Raw genomic sequence first — 27,873 nt, forward strand, 5'->3', positions numbered from 1 at the left:
TTTGGAGATGTCACCAGCCGAAGTCAAAGGCAAGAGCCTGCAAAGGAACTTTGGACTTAAAATGAGCCAGCTGCGAGTCTCCCATGCCTCCCAGTTAGCAGCCAGGTGGGCAACCAGACACACTTTCAGAGCCCACTCATCCCAGGGCCGTTCCCTCATTCAGAAAGGAACGGAACACAGGTAAAGCTCATTTCACACTGAAAGCAGGGTCTCACAGCACCCAGATTGCCATCTCAGGCAGCTGCCCTCAGCCCCACCAGCTTCATGTAGCCAAAAGCTGGAAACATTTAAGCCCTGGCAAAACCAAGATATTAAAAATACCTGCTTTCCTTTGTAAACTGTACCATTCTTACAAGAAGGAAGAAAATAACCTGAAGAAAAAAATAAACTTCCACAAGCCAGGAGAGAAATAAACAGCAAGGACTCCTCTGCATGCTGGATGGACGGGACACCCAAGGAGAGGCGTGCAGCAGGCATCAGGGTACCATCGGTTGAGTGTCCTTGTCTGCATGGCAGCAAAACTACATGAGCGTAGACATTTTTACCAATACCCGATCTTCATGAGAAAAATCTGAGAGTCAGACTGTTACCCTCCCCAGGTGTCACCGTGTGCCTGGCGCAGCTCGCACACAGCACAGACAGACACTTCCGTTATCAAGAAATTGCATTGCCACGGAGGTTATTCAGGTTGTTCACTGAATACACACTGTTTCATCCCGAAGTGTATCGGCGAAGGCCAGGTGTGGGTCCCCACTGTCATGATAGATGTGCCATAACTGTGCAGCACTGAGGATGTCAGCACTGGGGTGCCCTACAGCTTGTTTTACTCTTTTACTAACATTTGACTCACCTTGGTCACCATCAGGGACCATGGCTGGATACCCTGCAGCCATTCCTTGGCAGACTGTGCCAAGTCTCAGTTTGCATTTTGCATCTTGAGTTGTCAGTTATTTAAAACAAAACAAAAATCCAAAAGATTAAGCAGTCAACCAGAAGAAAAGCCACTAGCTCTTTTCCAGAATTTTTTTTCCTACACAGCCCTTGTACCATGTACTTGCATCCTGCTTAAACTGGGACTTTTTGTTTCGTAGCTTATCCTTACACAAGGCTCTCTGTGGAAGCAAGTCCTCCTTTCCCATTAGAAATGTCACTGCAGTGGAGGTGACTCAAAGCCCGATCCAACGATGCTGGGTGATGTGCCAGGGCCATGCAGCCTCACCAGCCCCACAGCCTCTCAGAAGACAGAATCATCAAGTGTGCTGCAGTAGAAATCCTCAGTGAAGCTGCTGAACTCTGTTTCCGTCTCACTGGTGCAGGTACGTGCTCTCTGGAAGGCAAACACGGCTGTTATTTGGGGAGCTGGGGGGTAAACTAGGGCTGCGCCAATTAGGGGAGAGGAGTCACAACATGCTGTTTTGAGCCTGCATTGAATATTTGTTGTGAAACAAGTGCTGCAAAGCCCTCATTTAACGTTTTGCAAAATGCCATGTTTCAAGGTGGTGCATTTAAAGAGGGATTCACCCAAAACATTTAGTGAAGCAAGAGCTGAGAAAAAGGATTGGGTTCAACAGGACAATTTTGCCAGAAAGTTCATATTCCTGCTGAAGCTCTCACAGGGCGGCTCACCCCTTTGTTCCTTGGGCCAGCAGCCCCTGCACCCAAAACATCCCATTTGGCATGCTCTGCACATTGCAGCTGACCAGAGTGTCCCCCTGGACAGCCCTCCGCACTCAAGGACAAAGAGCCTTAGGAGGAGCTGGAGAGCAGGTCATGAGACCTTATTGCTCTCTACAACTACCTGAAAGGAGGTTGTGGAGAGGAGGGTGCTGGCCTCTTCTCCCAAGTGACAGGGGACAGGACAAGAGGGAATAGCCTCAAGCTCCACCAGGGGAGGTTTAGGCTGGACGTTAGGAAAAAATTCTTCACAGAAAGGGTCATTGGGCACTGGCAGAGGCTGCCCAGGGAGGTGGTTGATTCACCTTCCCTGGAGGTGTTTAAGGCATGGGTGGACGAGGTGCTGAGGGACATGGTTTAGTGTTTGATAGGAATGGTTGGACTCGATGATCCGGTGGGTCTCTTCCAACCTGGTTATTCTGTGATTCTATGATTCTATGAGACACGTGGATTTCTCTGAATAAACAGCAGCAAAGCCCACTTGTTAGGGTCAGATCCTGAACCGTCTGTATGGAGCAGAGCTGAACAAGCACACAGGGACGGAGTGACTTGCCAGGAGGAAGCAGAAAGCAGTAGCACAGCTGCTGGGAAGCCCGCAGGGGCAGTGGGAGACAGACAGAGCTCCTCCTCAGGCAGAGCATGGTTCCCACGGGCTGCGCTGCCACCACTGAGTGGGGCTTGCATCACCTCACCCCGCTGTTTATGCTACAAATTTAGGAACTGAATTACCACAACAAACAGCAGCCAGGGGTTTCGTTCTCCTAGGTGATCTTAACAGAGCCACCAGGGCCATGCTGTCACCTCTCCCTGCCAGTGCCACCTCCCTTGCTGCCGCACTGCCAGCAGAAAGCCTCCAGCTAGTATCACGTACTCTCACCAAGCTCACTTTAAATAAAGAGATGACTAAATACAAGGCAGTGAAACAGCCTTTATAAGCTCACATTTTCTAGCTGCAGTGTTAATATTTGCTATTTCCCATCTTATTCGTGATACCCTAAGTTGTGTTATTTTACACCAGTGACTTTAATTAAAAACAAACATTATATGATAATCTTTTAAGCCTGTTTCCTTGACCAGACCATGGAATAAGAACAATAACCAAAAATATCAAACCCCTATTCTAAGGGGACAAATTAAAATAAGTTACTGAGCAGCACTTCCTTTGAGCAGACAATGAGGAGTTTTATCTTATCTGTAAGGCAAATGTATTTATCGGGAAGTAACAGCAAACATAATAAGGCTTAAGACCAGCTTAACAGTAGAACCAAAACATTTCCCATTGTTAGCTTTCACAAAGTAAATCAGCTCTCCAGGATTCAACCTTCAGTCCCTGCATGGCTGCGCTCAGTGGAAGGAGCAAGCACTGCATTCCCATACAAAAAGCAGAGCCACAGGTGTGCCTGAAATTCACTGTATATTAGAAAAACACTCTACAATCACACTTAATCCTATCATTTGTTTTTAAACCACTCCCCCCAAAAACTTCATCTACAAACAAGGCTAGATCCAGAGCTACAGCAGACTGGGACCTGTTCCCAGCAGAGGAGGTGGCCAAGCAGCAAGGTGAGCATCCGGCACAGCAGTTATGATTGCAAGGACAGCCTCACAAATTGCTGAAATTAATGGCTAACTCATGTTATACTCATAGTCAGGGCTGTGCGTAACACTATTTTAACTGCACCCAGAAATTTCCAGCTCGGCATGTTTTGCACAACACACTCGACAATGTAGCCCACGTTTCATATGGGCACTAGAAATCCTAAGAGGTCAAAAGGCTTTAACTGAGCAATAACAAGCTATTTGCTCCCAGCCCTACTGGGAAAGAGCAGCACACAAACACAGGCATTCCTTCCAGCAAGGGAAAAAGAGTGAGTAAAATGTTATTTTACCTCATAGTCATTTGGGAAGGGATCTCTGAATTTGTTGCTGGGTGTTGGAATTGGTGGAAACAGTTTACTCCATACGTGGTTTCTGCAAAAAAATAGTAAAGGAGAGATGTGAAAGAATTGCTTTTTCTGATGGATGGCATACCCAACAAGCAGAATGTGTTTAGCTCAGTGAGAAGTCATGTCTCCCTGCACTGCCAGCCCTCCTGCCCCACTCCCACCCACTCCATCATCAGCATCCGATGGCAGTAGCAGCTTCAAATGGAGTGAAAGTAATGGCTAATGGTCCATCAGCAGACAACCTGAGGACAGGGGAGGTGTGCCATTCCTACCAGGACACTTCTGGACCCTGGGGACATGTCTATGGCAAAGAGGTGGTAGGCTGATGCTTTCCGTCATCAGCTTCTCCCATCACAGCAGCAGGAGACAGCTGGGCTAGAAGGTCTGATCCAAGACAGCATTGTCGCAGCTTTTAACAGCCGGCAATAGGCCTGTCTTGGAGAGAAATTAATTGCTCTGATCTGTCTGTTCACACTCGCGTTCCCAGGGGCTGCCTCGTCATCTACTCTGTTTGGACATTCAAGACAGGCTGCCCCTTGCTCAGACTTTGGTTTCTGGACATAATCTGCCTGTGTCTCTTGGTGGGAGAACAACTGCAAATAATTGTGTGCTGAGGGAACAAGGAGGAGGCAAGGAACAGGACCAGAGATAGCTGACAGCAAATGGTTCTGCTTAGCAGTGTAATAACTCATCCTGCTAACACCCTTACAGATACTCTTGTGACTGACATTCTTTAGTCTGGCTGAAGCATACAAGCATATGTATTTCTGTGATAGCAAATGCCACAGAGTGAACTTTTTCTTGCGTTTGATATTTCCCAGAGTACAGACACCACATTTCAACAGCTAAAATGCATTCACTATCGCTACCCCTGGATAGCATGATGTCCAAATAGGGCCAGATTTTAATGGGAACTTGGCCTGAGTGAAAATTATAGAATTTAGTGCAGAATTAGTATGTGTCACCTGTTCTGTGCAGCTAGTCTGACGTACACGAAGCAGAGAAGTGGCTGATGGCGAAGGCCTAACTGCACTCCTACTGTGCCCTAGGTGCTGGGACCACAGGTGGATCTGCTTCTCTGCCCCATTTATTTTGTGGCAATTTTCCTGGCTGATGCCTGGTTATGTTCTTATGGTTGTTCTTGTTCCAAAAGCTTTCTGAATTCTGTCAAGTTTTCTTTTATCCTACTATTCCTCACGAAGAATAATATTTTCTGATTATCAGTTTGGAGCTAAACCTTCCTGTCTCAGCTGCTGTTGCCTGAAGGAGACATTGATGCTTAACTAATTATTAGGGAAAGGGAAGGGACTTACCACTGCTCACATGATAGACCTGACCAAGCAAGATACAGGATGTTTCCCCATTGCTGCACACAGAAGAGGGTTTGTGATAGAGATGCTAGAAGTGGGAATACGGGGCAGAAAAGCAGGGTGTAAGTTGTTTCTAGGAGACATTGGCACCTCTTTCGTTGACATGCTGAAGGCAGTTCAACCATCGCTGGCTGCAGAGGACAAGTCAAACTTGTGTGGACACTGCCAAAAGAGTGGGTCAGTAGCATGGCAGTGGTGTAACTCAGGAGCAGGGCCAGGATGATTGTCAATATCAATACTCCAGCGCCTGGCATAATCTCTACTTTTCCCAGCTTTCCTGCTAAAGGTTAGGTGTTTGTGATCATACCCAGGTTAGCCTTGCAAGTGTTGCTGTCTTCATGGCTCCTAGACTTTGTAGGGTGTCCCAAGCTTTTAGGGAGGAAGGTGCTGAAGGCCACATGATTTCACCTGCATCACATTTCATCTCTGAGTGTGGTTTTGATCTATACTAATGCTGTGCAATGTAACCAAGAAGATTTGGTTTTGTTTGGAACTGGCGAGTTTCTAGTTGTGCTATTTGTCAATAAAAGATTTTGATGGAGCCATATCAAAATTATTTATTGAGTCAGCAAAAAGCATAGGTTACATGTCACTTCCAGAAGACACCTTGAGGAGGGGGTGCATAAGCACCCAACAGACACGCGGCAGAAGCACAGTTGTGTTCCTGGGGCTGTTTGCCCCTCAAGTGCAAAAGTCTGCAGTGAGGCGCTGGTAGGGGTGGTGACAGTGGTGCCCTCAAAATGGTCCTGTTCTTTTTTGCAGGATACTGAAAAGTTGGAGTTATATGATTAAATAACTTGTCATGAGAAGTGTTCCAGAAATCTCTGCTTGTCTCTACACAGGTTAGAGCATGGCTCTTTCCACTAGTGCTACTTGAGCCCTCAGCCTTTGGAAACACCCTATGGGACTCTCCTGCCTTAAGTCTGCATTTCAGGGCCTCCTGCTATTGGGCTGTGTATGTCTTCCTGAAATTTGCCACTTTTCCCACAGGCACGTCCCATGTGACATGAAAAGGCTAAGAAATAAGTAAGAGAACAAGTTCTTCTTTTCATTCTTCTAACCACTATGATGAGACTGATAAAATATTTGTTTTCACAGCATGTTAGAGTGCCTTTTCTAGTGCCTTGCATCCCCAGAGATTCCCCGTGACATTTTCCAAATGACTTCCCTGCAGCTGGTCATGGTCTGGAGTGGGGTACAGAAGAGGGAGAGGAATCTGGTGGAGGTCGGGATCACCACATTGATTTCATGGTATGGAGGGCTACCGACTGTCTTCATGTCAATTAAATGGAGAGCAGCTGGGAGCAAGTTATTAACTATATCCTCTTGTGGGCTCACCTCCAGGACAAAATGTTATTCCAAGGCACAGCCTAAGGAAGTACAGAAGGTGCTCATTCATAAAGGTGGGGGGCAAACTAAGAAAACATTCAATTGTACTTTTATCAAGACAGTAACCCTACCAGCTACTGTACGTAAGTGAAGGGAAAAGACTATCCGAACATTTCCAAAGGGCTGCTTTGTCTTGTAGCAATTCTCCCAAAGTCTGGGCTGTATCTCTGATGCCTGCAATCACGAGGAAGCACACAGAAAAAATGTACAGGAGTCTTTGGTATAATGAAATTCCTTATAATGGCTTCAAATCGTATGAAATTTGAAATTATTCTGTAGCTTGAATTGCACAGTACACTTCATGAATTTTCAAGAGCCGTAAAATCTGAGTACTTATCTAGGGAGCCTGTTCTATTTTTCTTTTTTTAATATCTGCAGATACAAAAAAGGAGCAGGCTAAGTGCTGCATTCCATCTTCTTGCATTTCCTACCTCCTCCCAGGGCAGGTTGGAGGATTAGAGAAGACGCAAGGACACTGAGCAAGAAGCAGCTTGGGAAGGATGGAGTAAAGCTAGCAACTTCATGAAATTTAGTGTAGCAGGCAGAAAAAAATTTAATCATTTTGGCAAAAGTGTTATGTAATAAGCCCTTGGGTGCTAGGGAACGATATACTAGTCAGGCAGAGAGAATCTCCCAGAAGCAACCAATGTAGCATCAAGCACCTGAACCTGGAAATGCTACCTTAAATTTGTCTAATGTATGTAATATTCACAAAATGCATCATTACAGCATCTTCAAGCTGGTCCTTAAGAAGAAGTCTTTCCCTATACATATTTTTTCCCCTATATCTGTTTCAGGATCTTCACAAGGGATAACTGCATAATATTCAAAGACTTGCAGAGCTCCACAGGAAGACATGGAGCATTATGATTGCTACAAACTGGTGGTGGAATGAACTGGTGCTGGTGTTTTGCAAAGAGACTGGAGAGAGCTGATGAAGATTAGACTGGAGTAGTGGAGGACCTGCAGCTACACAGGTCAATCCATAAGGAATTGATGATGTGAGTAAGAGCAGTTTGGGGATTTCCACCAATACATGAAGGTTACATAGCTGGGAACAAGTGCATACAAAGCACAACATAAGTAAACACTCTGGGGAGTTAATCTGTCTTGTTCCAAAAAGGATTGCTTATTGAGACCTGCTATGCTAATTAAATTGGCTTAAGAGCAGGTTATCATAGACACCAGACATTTTAGGTGAAGTTAATAACAGTTATTCTGACATAACAGTCCTGTAGCTAAGAACTTTATTTGATAAAGGAAATGCAGCATGGAAAGGAAAATAGCCAGCATCAGGATGACCAGTAAATTAAAAGGTATTAAAAGAAATTAATAAGAAATTAGCGGAGTTGAGGACAGCACTTACATTACTGGGAGCTGTGTTTACTACGGACTGATAATGGCTGCTTCATGCATGTTTCAAGGGAGAAGCTTGTAATTACATTGATTCTTTAATTCATCACTTATGATTTACCAGTCAAAGCTATAGAAATCCAAAGTTTCTTCACAGCGCATTTTGGGAAGCTTGACTATATGGCATCTGTTTTTACTAGATGACATCCATAGCCTCTGTAGTAATCAAAAACACACTACACGAACAGTTCAAAAACTCAAAGCAAACAAAAGTTCAATGCACTTGCTGCTGTTAAGAGGTACAGAGGAGCAGTAAGCACAAACACACTGAATTTTTATGTCTTCAAAGCTTCTACTACACTTCTTGATGTCTATTGAAATTCAACCTACGTGCCCAGGGCACTGTGTAGAGTGTAGGTCTGCAGGCTGAGCTAAACAAGACTGAGAAAATACTGGTCTCTACATTTTAGCCATGAAAGTTGCTCTCAGAAGCTTTCATCAGGGTTAAAGACAGAGTTCTGCTGCGGAAATCATTGACCCAACCAGATCCATTTAAGTGAAGAAAAGAGATAAGGATAAACAGATTTTAACAAATTCACCTCATTCAGCATATTGTTTGTTGTTTAAGATTAAATTGAACAACCTTCTTCCCCACCAATGTTGCTGAATGTTATTGCTGATAATTAATGAGGTTGACTATTACTTATTCATTACTTCACTTTGTATAATTATGGTTGAATCCCAAACTCAGTTCCCTTTCTTAAAATTAAGCAAAGCTTGTAGCATCCCCCCATATCTGTTGAACATCTAGTCCTTAGTTATACTGTAATTAAAAAGAAAACAGTGATACTTACATTTTGCATATTACAGCAACAAGCAGGAACGTGCAGCACATGGACACACAAAGCACAGCAAGAATCCAGGCTATTGCATTTTCCAGTTTGTTTTGTCCTGAATTCCAAGAAAAAAAAAATTACATGTATTATTTTAGCACGGATTATTTTAAACACGCTCTTGCAAAATATTTTGCCAGTTGTTTTACATTATTATATTATTCAGGTCACAAATTAACATGCAAATAATGAAGACCTGGTGCCTAGAATTAGAAATTAATCACAGAGCTTCAAGAACAATTTCTGTGAAACTGACTTTCTAATTTCAACAATAAATTTCTTTCATTTTGACATGAAGGAGAAAACAAGCTGAGAAGTGCAAAGTGCCAAGCCCACAAGAAGTATGATACGGTCTGTTAGCTGCTGTCTCAAAACACACAATGCCATGCAGCAAGCACATGACTCGTACTCAGCAAAGAGAATATTTGCTGCTAATCTCAGGCACAAACTGTTTGTTTTCCATTAAACCATTCTTTGTTCCTGTTAATCCTTTCTAGCCAGGAACTGGGTCTCTCTGGTTTCATAAACTTGCCCATAAAAAAGACATCGAAACCCCACGTTTTTTCCTGTGAGCCGGTTGCTGATACATTTCCTCTGGAATAATTTCTCTGCCACCTCTGCCTGTGAGCAGACACAGGTATTTCTATCAAGGTCAGTGTTTCTGTTTTGAAAAGGCATCACTCAGTGACCACAACCATTATTTTGTGTCACATTATGCTATATAACAAAAACATTTACATTGAACTGCATTTCCAAAAGGTTGCTGAGTCCATGTGTGCTTACGATAACCATGTATCAAGGTGTCAGCACTGCCATTACCAGGTAATTGAAAGGCCATAAATCGGCCAGCGGCAGGAGTGTTGGGTTTATTGGCCCTGTAGACAAAATAATATTCAATAGTAGCCAGATTTGTTTCTGAGAAATGAGAAGCTGTCTGCTGTCTCTGCCTAAGCTGCAGTTGCACAGCAGTCCCTGAAAGCCATGCATAGATGATGGATGAAAATAAAATTTAGGATGTAACTGCCAATAAGTTATGCTTTGTGTAAATCTTGTGTAAAAAGAGGATGACTGGTGCTGCAAACTGTGGAAAAGACTTAAGTCCTATAAACCAGTTTTAAGCATTTCAACATTAAGGCTGGGAAGTGTCTCCGTGTTCCAAACAAAAAATGAAAACATCCTAAGTCTCTTCCATCTTATGTTTGTTTGCAATAGACAAAAAAAAGCATGATCAGGCAGCACTAAGTCTCACTGCATTTTGGAGTAAGGTGTGGGAGAGGCTCTGGGGACTAGCAGATATGCATTCACTAGCAAATAGATATAAAAGGGAAAAGGATAGTAAACAGGAGAGTGTAGTGACTTCTTTTTTTTTTAAGTGAAAATCAGGAAGTTAAGAAACTCAGAAGATAAGAGCAAAGGAGGATGTCTAAGAAGAAACAGTTGATAACGTGCTGTGATAAGAAAACTGTTATTTCCAGAAAAACATGTTCAGCAAGTAGGAAATAGAGAACAAAGTGGGGTAAATTATCATGTTCCAAAGACGCTAAAAACATCCTTTTCTTTAACCCCAACATTTAAGAGTTCAGATAGCCCCAGTAAAGTAATAGTTGACCTGATCATTCGTATTAAATTCCAGCATGAACATCATGATGCATACCAGAGAAACACACGTGAAAACTAAAAAAGTAATGCAACTAAAAAGCCTAGAACTTAGGCCTTAGGCTAGTTTAATCAGTGTCTGAAAAAATAAGGAGGTAAAATAAATACTGTCTGAAAAAAAACCCTCAATATGTCCCAAATTTAGTTTGGGAGGTTTTTATTTTAATGGAACAGAGATTTAACTCCCCTTGGCGTTAACAAGTCAATTCTTTTATTCAAATACCTATTTTCCTGGCTTCTATTAAAATTACTTAGTGTCATGCATGCTTATGATCAGGCAGCATTTGCTTTCCAGCAATGTAATAATATTCATTACAAGACAGAAGCGTGTTGTTCTTACCAACATAAATAATTTCACTCCAGTCACTCCAAAATCCTCTCTCACAACATATGTGATGATTAGCTCTTATCTGTACAGAATACCTGCTGGTAACATCAATATGTAATCTGAAGTCATTTGAAGATATTTTGAATATCTGTTAGGAAAGTAATATTGTACAGTCATAGGTTACTTAGGACTAAACAGTTCAGAAAACAAACTTTCATCGTGTTTATCTTTTTTATATTTTTAAAACTCCTTTACTAGCTTAACAGTGAGCATCTGGCCTTGCTTTTAAAGTAAGATCTCATTTTTACAGGTGTAATTTCTCTCATAATACACCAATATTTGAGGGTAAATTCTTGAAAGATGCCTCATTTTTGCATTCTTCCTTATGATACTTAATACTGGATTTTTTAGAATTGTCCATCCTCCTACCATTCAGAACCTAACTGCATAAAACTGAATAAGTCAAACTTTTGTCCTTCTGCTCTCCTAGGATTCTTGGGAATAGTTTGTTGCAGACATAAATGACATCCAGAAAAGGAGGAAAAATATGAGAACCAATGAGACTTTGGCTTTGCTAAACCCTAGTCACAAATGGAACACAAGTTTCACCAAAATCGATAGTTTCAAAAATGCACTCATAGCAGGATTTATTTTAAAGGTTTTAAAATCTGAAACATATCCATGAGTATAAGGACATTTTCACCAGGCTGTGTAAAGGCAAAATCTAGCTATACAGCATAGTCAGATCAGACACAGGAATGCTATGTAAGATTCAGACATGAGAGAAGCAATTACCTGCTCGTTCTGTGACTTCAGGTTGAAGAGGTACAATTCATATTCAAAACATTCTTTAGGGAAAGGAGAAATTGGCTTCTCCCATGTGGCAAGGAGATCATTTTGCTCTAAGAATACCGTGACATTTCTGGGAACATTCACTTTCTCTACAAAAAGAAAACTGTACCAGTAATTTACTTATAGATCAGAGTTTAAATACTTACAATTGGAGCACTTTATAACCTGTTAGTGTTTCCAAACAAGACCTACGATCCTTTAATTTACTCCACATTTTGGACAAAAAAGATAAGGATTTAGGAAGAATAATTATATCGGAGAAAACAGTTAAGGAAAAGCAGTTTTAAAAATCCACTTAAAAGTTTTGAAAAACTAGACTGGGGCTTGGGGTGGGTGGGATTTATTAAATTAATTTTTACAAAAGCATGAAATTAACGATATAACAGTTAGAAAAACTTCTTTTCTTGAAAAAACAGATGTAACAAGGAAAGTTACTGAAAACTGGAACAAATTCAAAGGAATGGATTACCAACTGTTATGGAGATGAGCTCTTAGAAGAGAGTGTGTCAACTGTTTTATCTTAGGGAAGCCATGAAAAAGGGAAATGCTATCTGTTTGCCAAAAAAAAAAAAAAAAAAAAAAAGTGAAAGGTGTGGAACTAATGAAGGAAAAGAAATTATGTGGGTGGGTGAAAGATGACAGACAGTCACGGTTGACCTTTTATTTGACAGTCTAATGCCTTCCTTTGAAAGGACATGGTTATATTTAACAACATGTCTCTTTTTTATTTTAAAGAAAGACTAAAATAAAAGGTAGTAAAAATTGCACTTGACTGTTTATTGACTAAATCAATTCAAGATGGATATTGGAAATAATGTTTTGGCTAACAAACAAAATAATTAATTGTATGTTTTCACTCTATAATAATAAAACCAGTTAAAATAATCCATTTTTATCTTATAATCACTTCAAATTTCATTAAGATGTCTATGCAAAACTAGCACATACTTTCACCTGCATCAAGAACCATTCAGTCCAGTAATATTCTCTCACAAATCTTCTGACAATCCTGTAGACGTTTTTTAATTTTTTTTAAATAGATTTCTACTCACCAATGGCATTTTGGTTAAATAACTGCTGAAAAGGTTTGATTGCAGCATACTTGCTAGACCCGTTAATGTGTATTACAATGAGATTGTCAATCCCTTCAGGATCAATATGAGTCACTGAAAATCTGCACTCAATATTCCCATTCCACGTATCTTTGTTATAATCTTGACATTCTTCAGTGTGCATCTCATACCTAAGTCAAAACACTCGTGAGACATGTTGCTCTCAAAGAAATTAATTGCTGTCTAAAATGGGAGAAAACACCAACCTGTAAAATAGAAAGTACTTGGTATCTTCTGGTGCCCCTTGGCCAGGAAGCCAAGTGCAATGGAGAGAAACAATACTAGAAATGGTGATGTGAGTAACACAAGACAAATTTTTGGCAGATGTCTCTGGAGCACCTAGAGAGTCAAGGAATTATAAAGCAGAAAAAAAAATTGTATTACAAAAGTGATAAGAAATTACTGTTGCTAAAACACTTTGATTACAGTCTTTGGTCCACTGTATCTATGTAAATTGTATCTGATTTTTTTCCTTATCTCACAGGTCTATCAGTTAGTGATGGATGAAGATTCCCAAACAGTGCAAGTAAAGCTGTACCATGCAGGAGGATTACATGGGACATGGTTTAGTTGCTCAGGGACATGGTTTAGTGACAGATAGGAATGGTTGGACTTGATGATCCAAGAGGTCTTTTCCAACCTGGTGATCCTATGATTCTATGTACAGCAAGGTAACATGATCTTTTAATATCCTAGGGTGCACAAAAGTAGGTTATCTTAGCCTTAGTAAGAAGTTTTTAGAAAATTTTATTTGGATTATCCATGTTCTGCACATCCAAATTGTAATCCAGGCTCCAAGCAATAGAGAAATGCCTAGACTAAATCATATTGAAAGATCAGTGTGGCAGGTGGAGGGGAAAACATTGTATTTTTCAAGTACTAAACCTGTCACCTTTTGATGTCTCATCCGCAGATTGGGACAAAACACAAAATTCAGACCTACTCTGAACGTCTTCTTACCTGGTGGAGGTGGGAGGTTTTTCTTCACCCAGTCACTTCTCATCTCAAAGTCATTATGGAGAAGTAATGCCCGAACGTGTGCAGAGAAACCATTGTGAAGTGCAACTGTTAGGATACTGTAAGTCTTCTTTGTATCGTACTTGAAATTAAAAAAAAAAAAATCAAATAAGCATCACATGTGATGGAAGCTGAACTAAGGCACCCACAAAGACTGATCCAGTCTGTGCAAAGAGGCAAACCAGCCAGCTAGCTTAGCTGCTTATATTATATGTCTAAAGCCAGAGAGTACAAATAATTCACAAAAGAAGGGTGTATGGTTTCTCATTTAAGACGGCAGGACCCTTATCTTAGAAAAAAATTGCCTATAGTACACATCTGTGATGAAACATGGTCTGGCATTTTAATGATACCCTGGCATTAATTAATTAACGGCATGAATTAAGTGAGCTGACTTGAAGGAGGAGTAATATCACCTAAAATCACTATTCAGCTTCCCCCAAAGATGACCGCTGCAAAGCCTGCCAATTCCCAGGCTAATTCTAGTCCCAGCAGAGCTGCACCCATAAGTATAGTTGAAAGGGAATATCTCCAATGCTCGAAGTATTTGTTTATGATATAAGAGACTAAGTGACTTAATATGCCAATAGTTCAAGAGACATATCATGCTTGCTGCATTCTGGTTTGGTGTAACATGTTTAACTCAATAGGAATTAAACCTTCTTATATTCTTAGGATACTGGATTTATCTTTTATCTTACCTCTTCAGGCACAGGGCTTAGGATTTTCACATCATATCTAATAGTGTAGTTTTTTTGTTCTTGATTAGGGTTTGGTTTCCAATGTAAAAGTACTTGTGCTAATGCAGAGACTGTAAGGGTGAAGTTAACAGGTGGAAAAACCTGAACTGTAAAGGAGAAAACAAAAATGTTCGTAACAGTAATCCAGTGAATTGTTTAGAGCAATAGCTGTTTACATGCAAAAAGCAATACAATCAAATAATTTAATTTCAATACTATATTCTTTCAAGAGCTTCTTATAAAATGTTTCTAACATCTGAAAAATACCTTTAAATAAACAACCAAAGCTTCATCAAATAAGCGTTTACTTAAAACTTAGACATAAAAATGATTTTTTACAAGTTTCAACTTGAAAATCACTATGATGTATTACATTTGGCTTGTTAATTAGGTTTAGGTTTTTCAATTTGTTCTTCATGGCCACACAGACACTGGGCGTCTGCACTGAAATGGGGCTGATCAAGTGATCAACTGTACAAACAATTCTCACCCATATAAGCCTGTAGATGCACGCAATGTGGGGACTTTCTAAGAGAAGGTTGACAGCAACCAGAAGTTATATGTGACAAAAGAAACAAAATGATTAACAGAGGAATTAAGCACAAATGGAAGAAAACACAGAATGATAGCAATGATAATTTAAAAGGACAGGGAAAGAGAGATTCCTGGAGCTCATATGGAAATGAGAAAGATCTCATGCTGGGGGAAAATGTCAGCATATAAATAGCAAGGCAATAAAATAATCAATCCACTCTTCTGTTTCTAGAGCTCTTTAGAGTTTGCCCTCCCTTAACTGCTATCTCTAAAGCAGTTGAAGGACATCAGTCCCCGCTTTTCTTCCCCCATGATTTCAACCTTTGATGCCCACTAGTTCAATTTTTCAAGCAAGCACCTTGCATTAGGAAAACTGCCTCATAAAGGCTCAGAAAACCTCAACACAAACCCTCCTGAATGGCTTCCCTTAAAATATTCCTTGTAGAGATGCCCACAAACAACGTTACCATTAAGGTTGTTGATACATCAGGATTATGGCAGCAATGCTTTCTGTCACCATGTTTCTGTAGGTAACTGTAGTTTTGTTCCTGGAAGTAAAATTGCTACCTGGATTAATAACTTTGTTCTAGCTGGATTAAATTGTTGAATAAACCAGGCCAGGAGCTACAGGTCAAGTGGCACAGCACAGTGAGTGTCTACATGCCTCATGGTTATTCTCTCTCAAAGCAAAATGGTCCTCTAGCACTGTCAAGGAGAAATCTATCAGAGACAGGGCATATGTCCCAGGAAGCAAGTTAACACAGCATGTTAATTTGTGGTCCTGTACTCATGGCATGCTGCGGACTCTTTTATCCAATGCAGAAAAATGCATTTGATCAACAAGCAGAGGGGTCTCAGTCACCCACCGGTGCTAAAGCTAAGCACTGGTAGGAAGGAAATGGCTTACCTCCTGCAGCCTGAGGTATGTTTGGCTGAACCAAGCTCGTTGTCCAAAGGAGGATCAGAAAAATTTTCATCATGCTGTCTGTAATCTTTAGATGGTAAATAAGAAAGGCCAAGTATCAGCATATGTGCGTTGCCACCATTTTACAGATGTCAATAGCTAAAAATGAACACAAGCCCAAGTGTTAAGCACACAAACCACAAAGCATGGTATATCCACAGGATCAAAGGAATTAAACGCTTCTCCTTCCCCTGCAGGAAAATGCATCCTGTCATAGCTAAATTTGATAAAAGTACCATTAACCACAGATCATTTTGCTCCCTTTTCTTCCCTCCCTGGAAAACCTGCTGGTTTCAAACACTATCACATATGGATGTTCAGAGCAGCAGTCACAGGCTTAGAACACCTCTCCATGGAGAGGAGCAAGCCAGGCTCAGGTATACCGGCTTTCAGAAGAGTTCCATTTACTCCAAGAGCAGAAATAACCGTATTTTTAATTGTCGTTATACATAAAATAGCTACTTACTGGAATTTTCTTTCCAATTCCTACTTCAATAAAGCTCACTAAAGAAGCAGTCTCAGTGCTCACCTCAAGGCTAATTCTCCAGTGTTAATTATTGGGTGCAAGAGGAAATATTTTGTTTGTTTCTAATTTAAATGCGCGACTATTTTTAATGCTTAAATCCAGCATGTTCCTATGCTTCCTACAGATTGTTTCATGAAGTACTGAGTGAAAAAAAAAAGTCTGTGTGTAATCATTCATGTATAACCTAATATAAACAACATGGAAATACAGAACAGCAGCTTTCCAAAATGTTCCTAGCAAAGAGAAATATGCCCTCCTGGCCCAATCACACTACTTCCCTGGGGCACTACAGCAATTGCTTGTATGGAAAACATAATATTTTCAGATGGTAATGAGCACAGAAAGCATCTTCAACCCATCAGTTCTTCCTGAATCCTCAATAAATAACCCAGGGACTAGAAGCACTTCAACTGATCACAGTTGGAGTACTTCTGCTATACAGTAACTATTTTTCAAAATGGTGTACGAATGCTGAGTACATTAAAATGACACATAATCTGCAATACAGTGTGCTTCTTAATGTCCAAGTCCACTCATTATCTATATCCTTATTTTGTATGTATCTACTATTCTGCTAGCCAAAATGGGGCTAACTGAACCTCTGAAGATTGCTAACAGATTATTCCTAGGGGCTCAGGATTTGCTTTTATGTATGTTGGGTTATTGAAACACATTTTGGCCAGACATTTAGGTTCTTCCAAAGTGTATGTGAATCACAAATAATCAGGTAATTGTTATTCACACCGTATATTTATGCCTGCACTATGCCTCCAAGACTTTTCCGATTGCATCACCATTCACAAAACGCCTGTTCTTTTGGATTTTCTCACTTAAATACCATACAGACCTCTGCTTTGTAAGATTATGTTATTCTGGAGGGCACTATGTGAACTGAACACAAATTTACAATAGAGCCTGATCTTTGACCACCTCTGCCTCACTTACATTGCTTTATCTGGTAAAATTTATCTGAAAAACTGTTAGAACATGACACACATTTCCAACATGCTTTCATACAAATTATTAGCAGCAAATTTTCTTTCCTGCATCAAAAATCTTCATATATCTCATTTACCTGATAAGACTATTAAATGCATTAACTTTCTTTCTCTAGCAATAACCCAGTACATCTCTGCCAAGAACACCAACACTGAACTGTGCAGATGTGTGTGCATGCACTTTTAAGCATGTGTGCATATTTGCCTTCCCACCCATTAACATTAACCACCACGGTCATTGCACTGATCACTTACAACCAAAACCAGCAGCCAAGAAATAGTTTCAAGTAGAATGAGCTCTTGTAATATGAACCAGGTACCTCGATGAGAGAGACACAAGAACCTGCCAAAGAGCACTCTACTCACATAAGAAGAGAAATGAAGAGGCATGTGGTTCCACACCTATAAGAACACCGCATAGTCTGTGGTACTCCATCTATTTCATGTGAGAAATTACTTACTAAAGAATCAAAATAGGTGTTTTCCAGTAAAGATGTTAAATAGAAATCTAGAAGAGGATCGGGCTCCTCACAAAATAGATATAGTGAGTTCTCAGGATGAGTAAAATCTATGTCTTGGTTATATATGGTAAAAAGTAATAAGCAGAAGCTAAAAGATATATTCCCTTTGTAAAGGGCATAGTGCTTCTTAAAGGACAGTAGAAATCCTAAACACAGAAAACAGCCTCTAAATGGTAATGATTTTCTTTCTTACAGCTGATGTGTCCCACTATATCACAAGCAACTGGCCAGAAGCAGATTCCAGATGCATTTCCTAGTGTAAGGCAAAGCTGACTTTGAAAAGTGGGACCTTTTGAGTCTTCAAACAAAACACAACAAGACAAAACCAAACCACAACAGATATCCCAGGAGGTTACCTGTGGAGTCTCAAAAGTTCTGTGAAGAGTCTGCTCTGTTCATTCAAATGTCCTTTTGGTCATCTCCCTGTGGGTTTCTTTTATAACTGCTGTCTTTCAAGTACAAATGTGATAGGTACTTCAGAAATGATGGCAGATGATAAGTTAGATGATAAGTTAGCCAAGCATACAGTGAAAAAGGGAACTACAGAAAGGCTCAAAATGAGCACACAGTTTAACCCAGAAATTGTTTTACTTTATTTATTGAGGGTTAATTATATACTATAGTCCAATAATTCTCTAATAACCTTTGCAACAGCAGGAATGTTTAGTGACTGACTGCTAAGAAATAATCTATAGCCAGCTACCACTGCTGGTAACTCAATTTGTTCTTCCCCTAGAAAATCAAATCCAAATGTTGCTAGAAAACTGTGCAGGTTTTGTCCAATGGTTTTATACTATCTCCTTGCCATACAGCCATGTGGATATCAGTGGTATTTTGAGAAGTTACCAGTACCAGAGCAAGACCAGCTTCCTAACCTTGTGCTGAGAGCTTTGTGCTGTGATCCATGTGGCTGGGTAACACAGGCTCACAGGCAGCAGAAACCAACCCAACCACCTAACAGACCAAATACCAAGACCCTGTAGAAATTGGAGCTATAGGTAATGGAGTTATAGGATGGACGAGTAGGTGGCTAATGACTTACATTCACTAACAACCTGGATTGCAAGTACAGAAAACCCTATTAAATGTGCAAGTGATACAAGCAGGAGGAGGCGAGTGCTTTGGAGGCCAAGACTAGAATTGAGAAAGTTCTTCACAAACTGGTGGAAATTAGGTGCAGTTCAATACGGGCAAACTCTCAACTGCATTTAGGCATTATGAACTGTAAACTACTAGCTATAAATAATCAGTTATCAATTGATTAGGTACCCGTACCACAGAGAAGGATCTGGAGTTTTGGAGGGTCATAAACTGAAGAGAAATAAACACCATGCACTTAAGAAAAAGGCATCCCATGCCAGTGAAAAGCGAGTGTCCTCTGCAAACACATGAAGTAAATCTTCCACTATGCACAACACTGAGAGAGATTCCACGCACATGGACTGTGTCCAGCTGAGATACTGCACTTAAGAAAGCCATGGAGCCGATGAAGAGAAGCCAGTACACAGCAAAGGATACCACGAGAGCCTAAGAAATGCCAGCGTGGAAACAAGCTAAGGACAGAAGTGTGCAGAAATGTGACACGTTAAGGTTTTCACATGCTCTCCAAGTCTTTTGGGCTGGACTTGAAGTTAACAGCAAGTATTATAAAATTCAGGTTAGATATCAGGGAAAGCTTTCAGTGTTGGATAGGGGGCAGTGGAGCTGGCACCTGAGGACTAATATAAACTCTGTCACTAGGCATCTATAGACAAAAATCAGCTAGGAATGACAGTCATAATCAAATCCTGCCATCAGGCACAAAGATAAATTAGGTGACCTCCAAAGTTCTGGCCAGCCTATATGTCTCTGAATAAGCAGCTAATTATTGGGCAGAAAGCTCTGACATCTAGATCGAAACATTCCAGTAGAAAAGTGATTTTTTCTAAAGGTGAAGCAGGAATTTAGTAAGAAAGGGTAGTCACAAAAAAGGGTAAGAAAAGGTTATGTTCTTGCACATGCCTGACTATATTATTATATATCTGAGATTTTTTTTAATAAGTCATTCAAAAACAACCCTTTTGTGCTTGTCAGCATACCCCTGTCTGCAGTGAGGTGGTGATTCTTTAGGTGCTTAAAAGGCTGGATGGGTGTGTTTAACATTTTTTTCCCAGTTAACAAGAAACCTGTAGCACTGTTTTGGCTGAGACAGAGCTTCAAAGCTGAGACTCAGGCTTCAACGGGAACCACGTTTGCATTTTACTCATATTTGGGTGAGCTCCTCCTTTGGGCTCCACTCCTTCCAACCCTTCTGAGACGTCTGCTGGCAGGAGCAATACAGGGAGAAGGGATGAGAGATGCACTCCTCCCTAGTCCCGGGATGTGCAGTTGGCCAAATGCAGAGCAGTATCAGTCACTCCACAGCAGTTTAATTACACGTGTGAAGAGGGAAGGACTGGCTCCCCCAACTGTACTAAATCCCCAAGGCTCTTGACCACACACCTCCACACAGTAAAGAAAACTTAAATCAATTCCAGGCTGACTAACGTAAACTTAATATAACATAAATGAAAGATTTAAACTACACTGAGTGGTTCTTCATAGTTCAGCCAGGACGAGCTGGCAGACACAGCCCAACAGCCACCAGCTCAACACAGTTCTTGAGCTATTTCAGTGAACTATTAAAGCGACTTCCTCAGTGATGTGTTGGGGTAAGCAGTGCTTTTCTTTTGTCACAGTACTGTCATTATCCAAATACATTTTTTCCCCTTTCTAATCCTATTTCCCTCTAAACTGAAACCAAGCCATGGCAAGCCTTTTATGTTTTGTGCCGTTTCTTTTATAATTCCCCTCTTTTGTGCTGTATTTCTCGCTAGGAGAAATGCTTTTCTGCTTTCCCTCAGTGGAAGACACCAGCTGGAGGAGCTCCAAGGGTTGTGCCTGCGGCTCCCCAGCAGACAACTGCTCTCTACAACTACCTGAAAGGAGGTTGTAGAGAGGAGGGTGCTGGCCTCTTCTCCCAAGTGACAGGGGACAGGACAAGAGGGAATGGCCTCAAGCTGCACCAGGGGAGGTTTAGGCTGGACATTAGGAAAAAATCTTTCACGGAAAGGGTCATTGGGCACTGGAACAGGCTGCCCAGGGAGGGGGTTGATTCACCTTCCCTGGAGGTGTTTAAGGCACGGGTGGATGCGATGCTGAGGGGCATGGTTTGGTGTTTGATGGGAACGGTTGGACTCGATGATCCAGTGGGTCTTGTCCAACCTGGTGACTCTACGAGTCTATGATCTCCGCCCTCCCCTCTGAAGGCCACGCCCCCTCCGTAAGGCCACGCCCCCACCCGGGAAGCCACGCCTCCACAGACACCCCCGTCTCATTGAGGCCACGCCCCCAGCGGGAGGTCACGCCCCCTTCGGTGAGACTCCGCCCCTCCGCGCCCTGGTCCCTCGCAGTAGAGGCGCTGCACCTGACGTCATCACGCGGCGCCGGCGCGTGGGTGCGAGCGGCGGCGGCGGCGGCGGCGGCGCGGGCCGGGAGGCGGCGGGTAGGTGTTATCGCTGCCCGCGGGGCAGCGGGAGGCCCTGTCGCTGGGGCGGCTGACGCGCCCTGTCGTTGTTTCTCCCCAGATGTGGGCTGAGGTGTTGGTTCTGCCCCGCAGGGCCGCGCTGCGGCTGCTCCCCGCGCTCCGGCTGCGGCACCGCGCGCCGCGCGCCATGAGGCTCCAGAACCCCCAGTTCCAGGCGCTCTTCACGCCGGGGCTGCGCAGCGTGGCAGGTGAGAGGGGCCGGGAGGGTGGCCTGGGCTCCGAGGGGACCAGCAGCGGCCCTGCAGCCCCTGAGGAGGAGCCGCGGGCGTGGAGGCTCCGCACCTGCCGGCTTGGCCAGCGCCAGCCCCTTGCAGGGGAACATAGAATCACAAAGAAGCATAGAATAGCTTGGATTGGAAAGAACCTTAAAGATCATCCAGTTCCAGCCCTCCTGCCATGGCCAGGGACACCTCCCACTATATCAGGCTGCCCAAGGCCCATCCAGCCTGGCCCTGAACACCTCGAGGGATGGAGCAGCCACAGCTTCCCTGAGCAACCTGTGCCAGTACCCCACCAGTCTCATAGTGAAGAAATTTTGTCCAGTCTAAGTCTGCCCCTCTCCAATTATACCCATTGCCCCTAGTCCTGTCACTGCAAGCCTTTGTAATCAGTCCCTCCCCAGCTTTCCTGCAGGCCCCCTTCAGGTACTGGAAGGTTGCTGTAGAGTCTCCTTGGCACCTTCTGTTCTCCAGGTTGAACAACCTCAACTCTCTCAGCCTGCTCTCATATGGGAGGTGCTGCAGCCCTGGGATCATCTTTGTAGCCCTCCTCTGGACTTATTCCAACAGTTGCATATCTGTCTTACGCTGAGGATGCCAGAACTGAGCAGAGAGGGGCTTCTTCATCCTGGGTGCTGGAGGTGGCTGTGGTGTCCCGGAGGTGTGTGCTCCCCTCTGCTCCAGACACTGCAGCTTTAGATTGACTCCAAGGAGCTCGGTGTTCACCACCTGTCATGGTTATGCAAGGAGTACTAACTGTTACAAAAAGCAGAATATTTTTGGTTTAAGCTAAAGTAATGTTTCATCTAAGTAATTGTGTTCTTTGAGAGTTAGACAGAATGTCCGTCTGATAGCATGTTTCCTTTAAAACTGTATTCTTCCAGACACTGTTCATTCTTAGAAGAAGATAACACCATGTTCAGTGTGATCTGTGCTGAACAGATGTGTCTTCTTCTGTAATTGTCTCTGTTTGCAGCCTTTCCCTATCTTACATTCAAGGTCAGGCAGAGCTGGAGCCAGCTCCAAATTAGCTAGAGTTTTGACTGTTGCAAAGTTTAATAATGACATTAAAATTAGACCTCGGAAAGTAATAGAATATGCATAAGACTTCTGGGAAAAAATATATATATGCATGTAAGTGGGAAGTATATTCTGTAACCAGCTTATCCCAGCACCACCACTAGAAGGTAGGTTATAACTGGCAGTGTGCTGTGATCTTTATTTAAAAGAGGTTTTCCTTTCTTTCACAGAATTATTTGAGAAGAACAACTATGAGCTGAGAATAGCTGGAGGTGCTGTAAGGGATTTGCTAAGTGGAATGACACCACAAGATATAGATTTTGCCACTACAGCTACACCAGCAGAAATGAAGGAAATGTTCACATCTGCTGGTGTTCGTCTGATCAATAACAAAGGAGAAAAACATGGAACCATTACTGCCAGGGTTGGTTTATATTTTGACTTGGATCTTTTCTAACTGTATCTGTGGATGTGCAACTTATCCGATAGAAACCTGGTAACGTGCTTCTTCTTTGTTGAAGTATTGCAGTAAGAGTTTAAATGAAACCCTGTTTTAAAGTATAGAGTGGTGTTTTTATTATTTTTTTCTTTGTAAAACTCATTTAATTACCATATTTTGCATGTTGCCTCTGTATAACCTGTTCATGCTGCTGTGTCATTGCTAGGAAAGATAACATAGGCCACTCATACGTTCAGGTAATATGGGGAAGTTGGCCCAATGTTTCCTGCTCCTGATTTCCCAAGTCTTGCTTCCTCTACCTTGCTCATTCCTCTGCCTCTTATTCAGTCTTCTGCAGGAAGATTTCTGCAGGCTATGTGGAAAATGAATAGTGCAAGGATTATTTTCAGGTGTTCATATGTCTTAATTGTCTGTTCTGTATGCAGACGTGGTACACGTTGGTTTGCATGTAACCAGCTGGAACACTAACTACACACAAACATGAGGCTGAAATACTATATGGTTTTACATTTCTATTCATGATTGTGTTGACATAACAATGTCTGTGGGATTTTCAGCTCCATGAACAGAATTTTGAAATTACTACTCTTAGAATAGATGTTGTCACTGATGGACGACATGCAGAGGTTGAATTCACCACTGACTGGGAAAAGGATGCTGAGAGGAGGGATCTGACTGTCAATTCCATGTTTTTAGGTAAATTATTTCAAAAGCAAATATTTAGATGAAACACTGCTTTTCAAATTAAGACAGTAAATTTCTGAGTCTGTTTCAATTATGTTTGTTTGCACTGCTGTCAGCTGAAAGGTCTGTACAAATACATGAGATGATCTGACAAACCAGGTCAAATCAGACAACTTATCTTCTGTATTTTCAAATGAGAGTGTTTAATATGCCAACCATGTTTGTAAATTCATATTCTATTTTTCTTCTTTTTCTAGGTTTGGATGGGATGCTGTATGATTTTTTTAATGGATATGAAGACTTGAAAAACAAGAAAATTAGATTTGTAGGAAAGGCAAGTGAGAGAATACAAGAGGATTATTTACGAATCCTAAGATATTTCAGGTACTAGGTTTTGTCTGTCCTAGTTAAAGAAAATAAGTAAGATTGTAGAAGTTTCAGAAATGTGCAAAAAGAGTGATGTAAGAGGAGTTGTAATAGTCATGTTAAGTTTCCTCCTGTATTACAGATTTGAGTATTTAACACTATTCTCTGAATAGCAGTAATAAATGGAATAGTTGTTAGTTGTTCTTGGTCTAACATACAAAAGTTTTATTTGGACAGGTTTTATGGAAGAATTGCAGAAAAACCTGATGATCATGAACCTAGTACACTACAAGCAATTAAAGAAAATGCCAAAGGTTTGGCTGGAATATCAGGAGAAAGGATTTGGGTGGAACTGAAAAAAATTCTTCTTGGAAACCATGTAAATCACTTGGTTCAGCTTATGTATGAGCTGGGTATTGCACAATACATAGGTAAAGTGAAATGAAGATTGATTTCCTACCCCTATATCATATATTAATGGAACTGCAGCATGGCAAAGCAGGATAAATCTTGGTTTTACCCAAAAGAGATTTTTTTTATTTTCTTCTGCATTAATGTCAACATTTCTTACTAATATTTTCTTGCACCTTTTTTGTCTGTATCCCTTTAGGGCTACCACTTGATGGAAATTTAGAGGAGTTTGACAGAGTCACTAGAAATATTCAAAATCTGTGTCCAAAGCCAATGACTGTTCTGACATCACTGTTCAAGGTGAAGGATGATGTCACAAACCTTGACCTAAGACTGAAAATATCAAAAGAAGAAAAAAATCTTGGCCTTTTTTTAGTGAAGCACCGGCAAGAGTTAATCAAAGCTCTGGGTCCAGAACCACTTAGACCGTATCAGGACTTCATAATGGATGTAAGTGTATTTCATATTGCTTCATTTTATTCTTCACAGTGAACTTCAAGTTTCCAGTATTACAGAGTAGCAGAAATGACAATGCCTGTTGGAAAAAAAAAGGGTCTTATAGAGTCAAGTAAGAGCCATTTCATTGGTAGGTTTGTTTGTTGGTCCTAGGCAAATTTTTGCCAAGGTTTTAAAGATCAGGATATTTTCATCAGAAAGATGGGATGTACTTAGAAAAAGTATTAGCCAGATTGGGATTGCTCCCAGTGTAATATCATCTCAGTAACTGAAGGAATATCTTTGTATATTATTGATAACAGTTCCGGTTAACTAAGGTAGGGTTTGTTTGTTTCTTTTTTTTTGTCTGCATAGGAGACTTAAGAGTTAGTTGAAGGTTGAAGATAATGTTTGCAGCTGTGACTTGGAATTCAGGAAGTCCCCAAGGATCTCCTCTAGCCTCTAAGTTAGGACCGAGTTTTAAAACTTGTGAGACAGGAGAGATCCTTGCTTTCATGATTTCAACTCATTGTTCAGATGTTGACTAATATGATGTCATGCAAATAGGGCAATATTGAGCACAGTTTGAGTGTTTTTTACTATTTTGTAGTAAATAATTTCTTTTTTACTTTTAGTCTAGGGAAGCCAATACGAATTCCAAAATCTATGAGCTTCTAAAATACCAAGGAGAAGAAAAACTTTTAAGAGAAATGCAGGAGTGGACTGTTCCTTCTTTTCCAGTTAGCGGCCATGACTTACGAAAAATGGGTGTGTCATCTGGTAAAGAAATTGGAGCAGCATTACAGCAATTAAGGGATGAGTGGAAGAAAAGTGGATACCACATGGATAAAGAAGAACTGTTAAGCTGCCTGAAGAAGTTGTAAAACTGAATAACAGTGGAGAACCATTTGTGCCCTGTATTAATTGTAACAAAGATACCAGTAAATACTTCATCAGTGTTGTTGCAGCTCGTATAACATTTGTCATATTTAAGATATTCTGACAGCACGGTCTGTTATTAATTTGGAATTCCTACAAGGAGAGGTTTCATTTTTTAGTAATGTAAAACATTATTTGCTAAATTCTACGTTCTCTACCTCTTTTTGTTATGTTTTAATGATAGCTATTTACTGCTTTATTATTATCCTGGGGCATTGAGGGGTTTTCTCACTGGCTTTTCTACATCTGAAAAAAAGCCACATAAAAAGGTGTTTCTCTCTTCTATATAAAATCATGGGTATTTTTTGTGCCTAGGAGAGTGACAAGGTTTCTCAAATAATGAGCTCTAACCCTTTTGTAGTTAAAGCTAGATACCATATTGAAATACTCCAGCAGTTCCCAGTCTTACTATGTAGAACAAGCCTGCTTTTTATAAAGTTTTTATTTTCCATATTTCCAGAATCAGTTTTAGTTTAAAAGGATGATTTAATTGAGTCAATATCATGAACTACTCTCTTCAGTAGTTTTTCTGTCCCTTGTTTATCCCCAGTTAACTAAATCCATATAAAACTGGCAAAGGCTTTCATAGTATGTTTTCAACTTCATGTGTGAAACATGCTATTAATGTTAATAGGGGATAGGAAGGGAGATCCAGCTTCTCTCCCTTTCCACCCACTGTGTCCAGGAGTTGACTTCTGCTTTCTTTCCTTTTTCATGCCCAGTGAGATGCAGGTAGAATTCAGGCAGTCATGTGAGTGAGCCTGAGCTGTGACCTGTAGTACAAATTCTTGAGAAAGTGCCTTCACTATTTCCTGCCCCCATATTTTCCTGTAACTCACAGCTGTGAGATGCAAAGGCATTCTGTTTAACTCAGTAGAATTATTTTGGGAAGAAGTCGTAACATTCCTATTATTATCATATCATTATCTTCCCCATGTTGCTTCTATGTTAGTGATCCTACTTTTCTATATCTGAAGAGAACCACATTAAAAATGTAGTCTGAATTCAGTTCAAAAGGAAATTCTAAATAATTTAATAGAGAAATGTATTGATAACAATTTAGAAAATAGGAGAAGGAAAGGAGGTGGACTACTAGTTAAAGCTGAGTTAGGGGAAGGAAAGCTAAACAAGGAGAGAGTTGTTCACATGTAGTACCTAATAACTCATGGGCTCAATGAAGAATTCATAGCTACCAAGTGGAAGTCGGGTTTTATAAAGTACAAAAAAAACAGCTCAAACTGAGAGCATCCCTATGTATGTAAATGCTATTGCAGATTTAATTTTTCCTACAAAACTGGTAACTAAGAAAAGCCTTTGTATTTCACTTTCCTTTGATATCATCCTGCAACACTAGATGGCAGGAATAGCAGAGCAGTGCCACAAAAAAATCAGCATTTTATGCTTTCATATAGTTAACTTTCCAGATGGTTTGGTTTTTTTTCTCCTAGGAAGTCAGTTACTTTAAACAAATTATTCTGAAGGTACTTAGGAACTTCAGGAAGACAGCAGGAATGAGAAGAAGTGTTGGTTTTCTCTTAATAAGGTAAAACTCATAAGACATGATGGGTTTTTATTTAATTATGTAATTAAATTGAAGCCTCCTTATGCAATTTATTGAACTACTGAAATCTTGGGAGGGAGACAAGTAATAAAATTTAGCACTGTAGTAGACTCTTGTAAAGAACACAAAACTGCATGTTTTAAGGCGGCTTCTGTGGAGATGGAAAAATATTAGCAATTATGTGTTATCCAAAATTGCAGTCAGGGTCAGACTCCGCTTGGAGGTAGGATTTTTATGGACCCAGGCTTGAAACCTTTACAATCTCCAGTGCCTGTTAAAAAAAAAATCAGCAGAAACAGATTATTCTGAAAGTATCTTAATTAAACAGTCCTGCTTTGAAT

The 27,873-nt window shown here is 41.0% G+C and overlaps 2 protein-coding genes across 6 annotated transcripts; one reads left to right on the plus strand and one right to left on the minus strand.

The window, feature by feature from the left end:
• Positions 1-1,191: 1,191 nt before the first annotated feature.
• IL5RA (interleukin 5 receptor subunit alpha) lies at positions 1,192-18,335 on the minus strand. 5 transcript variants are annotated; one of them, XM_069866143.1, is made up of 11 exons: positions 18,230-18,335; positions 15,772-15,856; positions 14,292-14,437; positions 13,534-13,672; positions 12,780-12,912; positions 12,514-12,704; positions 11,405-11,550; positions 10,622-10,757; positions 8,587-8,683; positions 3,564-3,645; positions 1,192-1,327 (listed from the first exon to the last, which is right to left on the minus strand). In XM_069866143.1, the coding sequence occupies exons 2-11, from the start codon at positions 15,842-15,844 to the stop codon at positions 1,235-1,237; spliced, it is 1,236 nt and encodes a 411-aa protein (XP_069722244.1). In that variant the 5' UTR covers positions 15,845-15,856; positions 18,230-18,335; the 3' UTR covers positions 1,192-1,234. The 5 variants fall into 5 exon arrangements, with proteins under 5 accessions (XP_069722244.1, XP_069722243.1, XP_069722247.1 ...); XM_069866142.1 differs by having other exon boundaries at positions 15,772-15,927; positions 18,230-18,318; XM_069866146.1 differs by lacking the exons at positions 1,192-1,327; positions 3,564-3,645 and adding an exon at positions 5,565-5,756 and having other exon boundaries at positions 15,772-15,927; positions 18,230-18,318.
• A 3,047-nt stretch (positions 18,336-21,382) lies between these two features.
• TRNT1 (tRNA nucleotidyl transferase 1) lies at positions 21,383-26,263 on the plus strand. Its single transcript, XM_069865582.1, has 8 exons — positions 21,383-21,396; positions 21,479-21,626; positions 22,907-23,100; positions 23,694-23,832; positions 24,078-24,204; positions 24,424-24,617; positions 24,797-25,047; positions 25,668-26,263. Exons 2-8 carry the CDS (start codon positions 21,479-21,481, stop codon positions 25,914-25,916), a joined length of 1,302 nt encoding a protein of 433 aa, XP_069721683.1. The 5' UTR covers positions 21,383-21,396; the 3' UTR covers positions 25,917-26,263.
• The last annotated feature ends 1,610 nt before the right edge of the window (positions 26,264-27,873 follow it).

This window comes from Phaenicophaeus curvirostris, chromosome 11 (genome assembly GCF_032191515.1).
Source record: "Phaenicophaeus curvirostris isolate KB17595 chromosome 11, BPBGC_Pcur_1.0, whole genome shotgun sequence".
In the NCBI taxonomy this organism is placed as follows: Eukaryota; Metazoa; Chordata; class Aves; order Cuculiformes; family Cuculidae; genus Phaenicophaeus; species Phaenicophaeus curvirostris.

What these genes read in the sequence shown, in the direction of transcription:
- TRNT1 (XM_069865582.1), top strand. Translation starts at nt 21,479, where the DNA reads ATGTGGGCTGAGGTGTTGGTTCTGCCCCGCAGGGCCGCGCTGCGGCTG. An exon ending in GGGGCTGCGCAGCGTGGCAG is followed by an intron (nt 21,627 to 22,906) that starts GTGAGAGGGGCC and finishes TTTCTTTCACAG; the next exon opens with AATTATTTGAGAAGAACAAC. An exon ending in ATCAGGACTTCATAATGGAT is followed by an intron (nt 25,048 to 25,667) that starts GTAAGTGTATTT and finishes TTTTACTTTTAG; the next exon opens with TCTAGGGAAGCCAATACGAA.
- IL5RA (XM_069866143.1), bottom strand. Translation starts at nt 15,844, where the DNA reads ATGATGAAAATTTTTCTGATCCTCCTTTGGACAACGAGCTTGGTTCAG. An exon ending in TAAGCCCTGTGCCTGAAGAG is followed by an intron (nt 13,673 to 14,291) that starts GTAAGATAAAAG and finishes TTTAATTTCAAG; the next exon opens with TACGATACAAAGAAGACTTA. An exon ending in AAGTACTTTCTATTTTACAG is followed by an intron (nt 12,705 to 12,779) that starts GTTGGTGTTTTC and finishes GTTTTGACTTAG; the next exon opens with GTATGAGATGCACACTGAAG.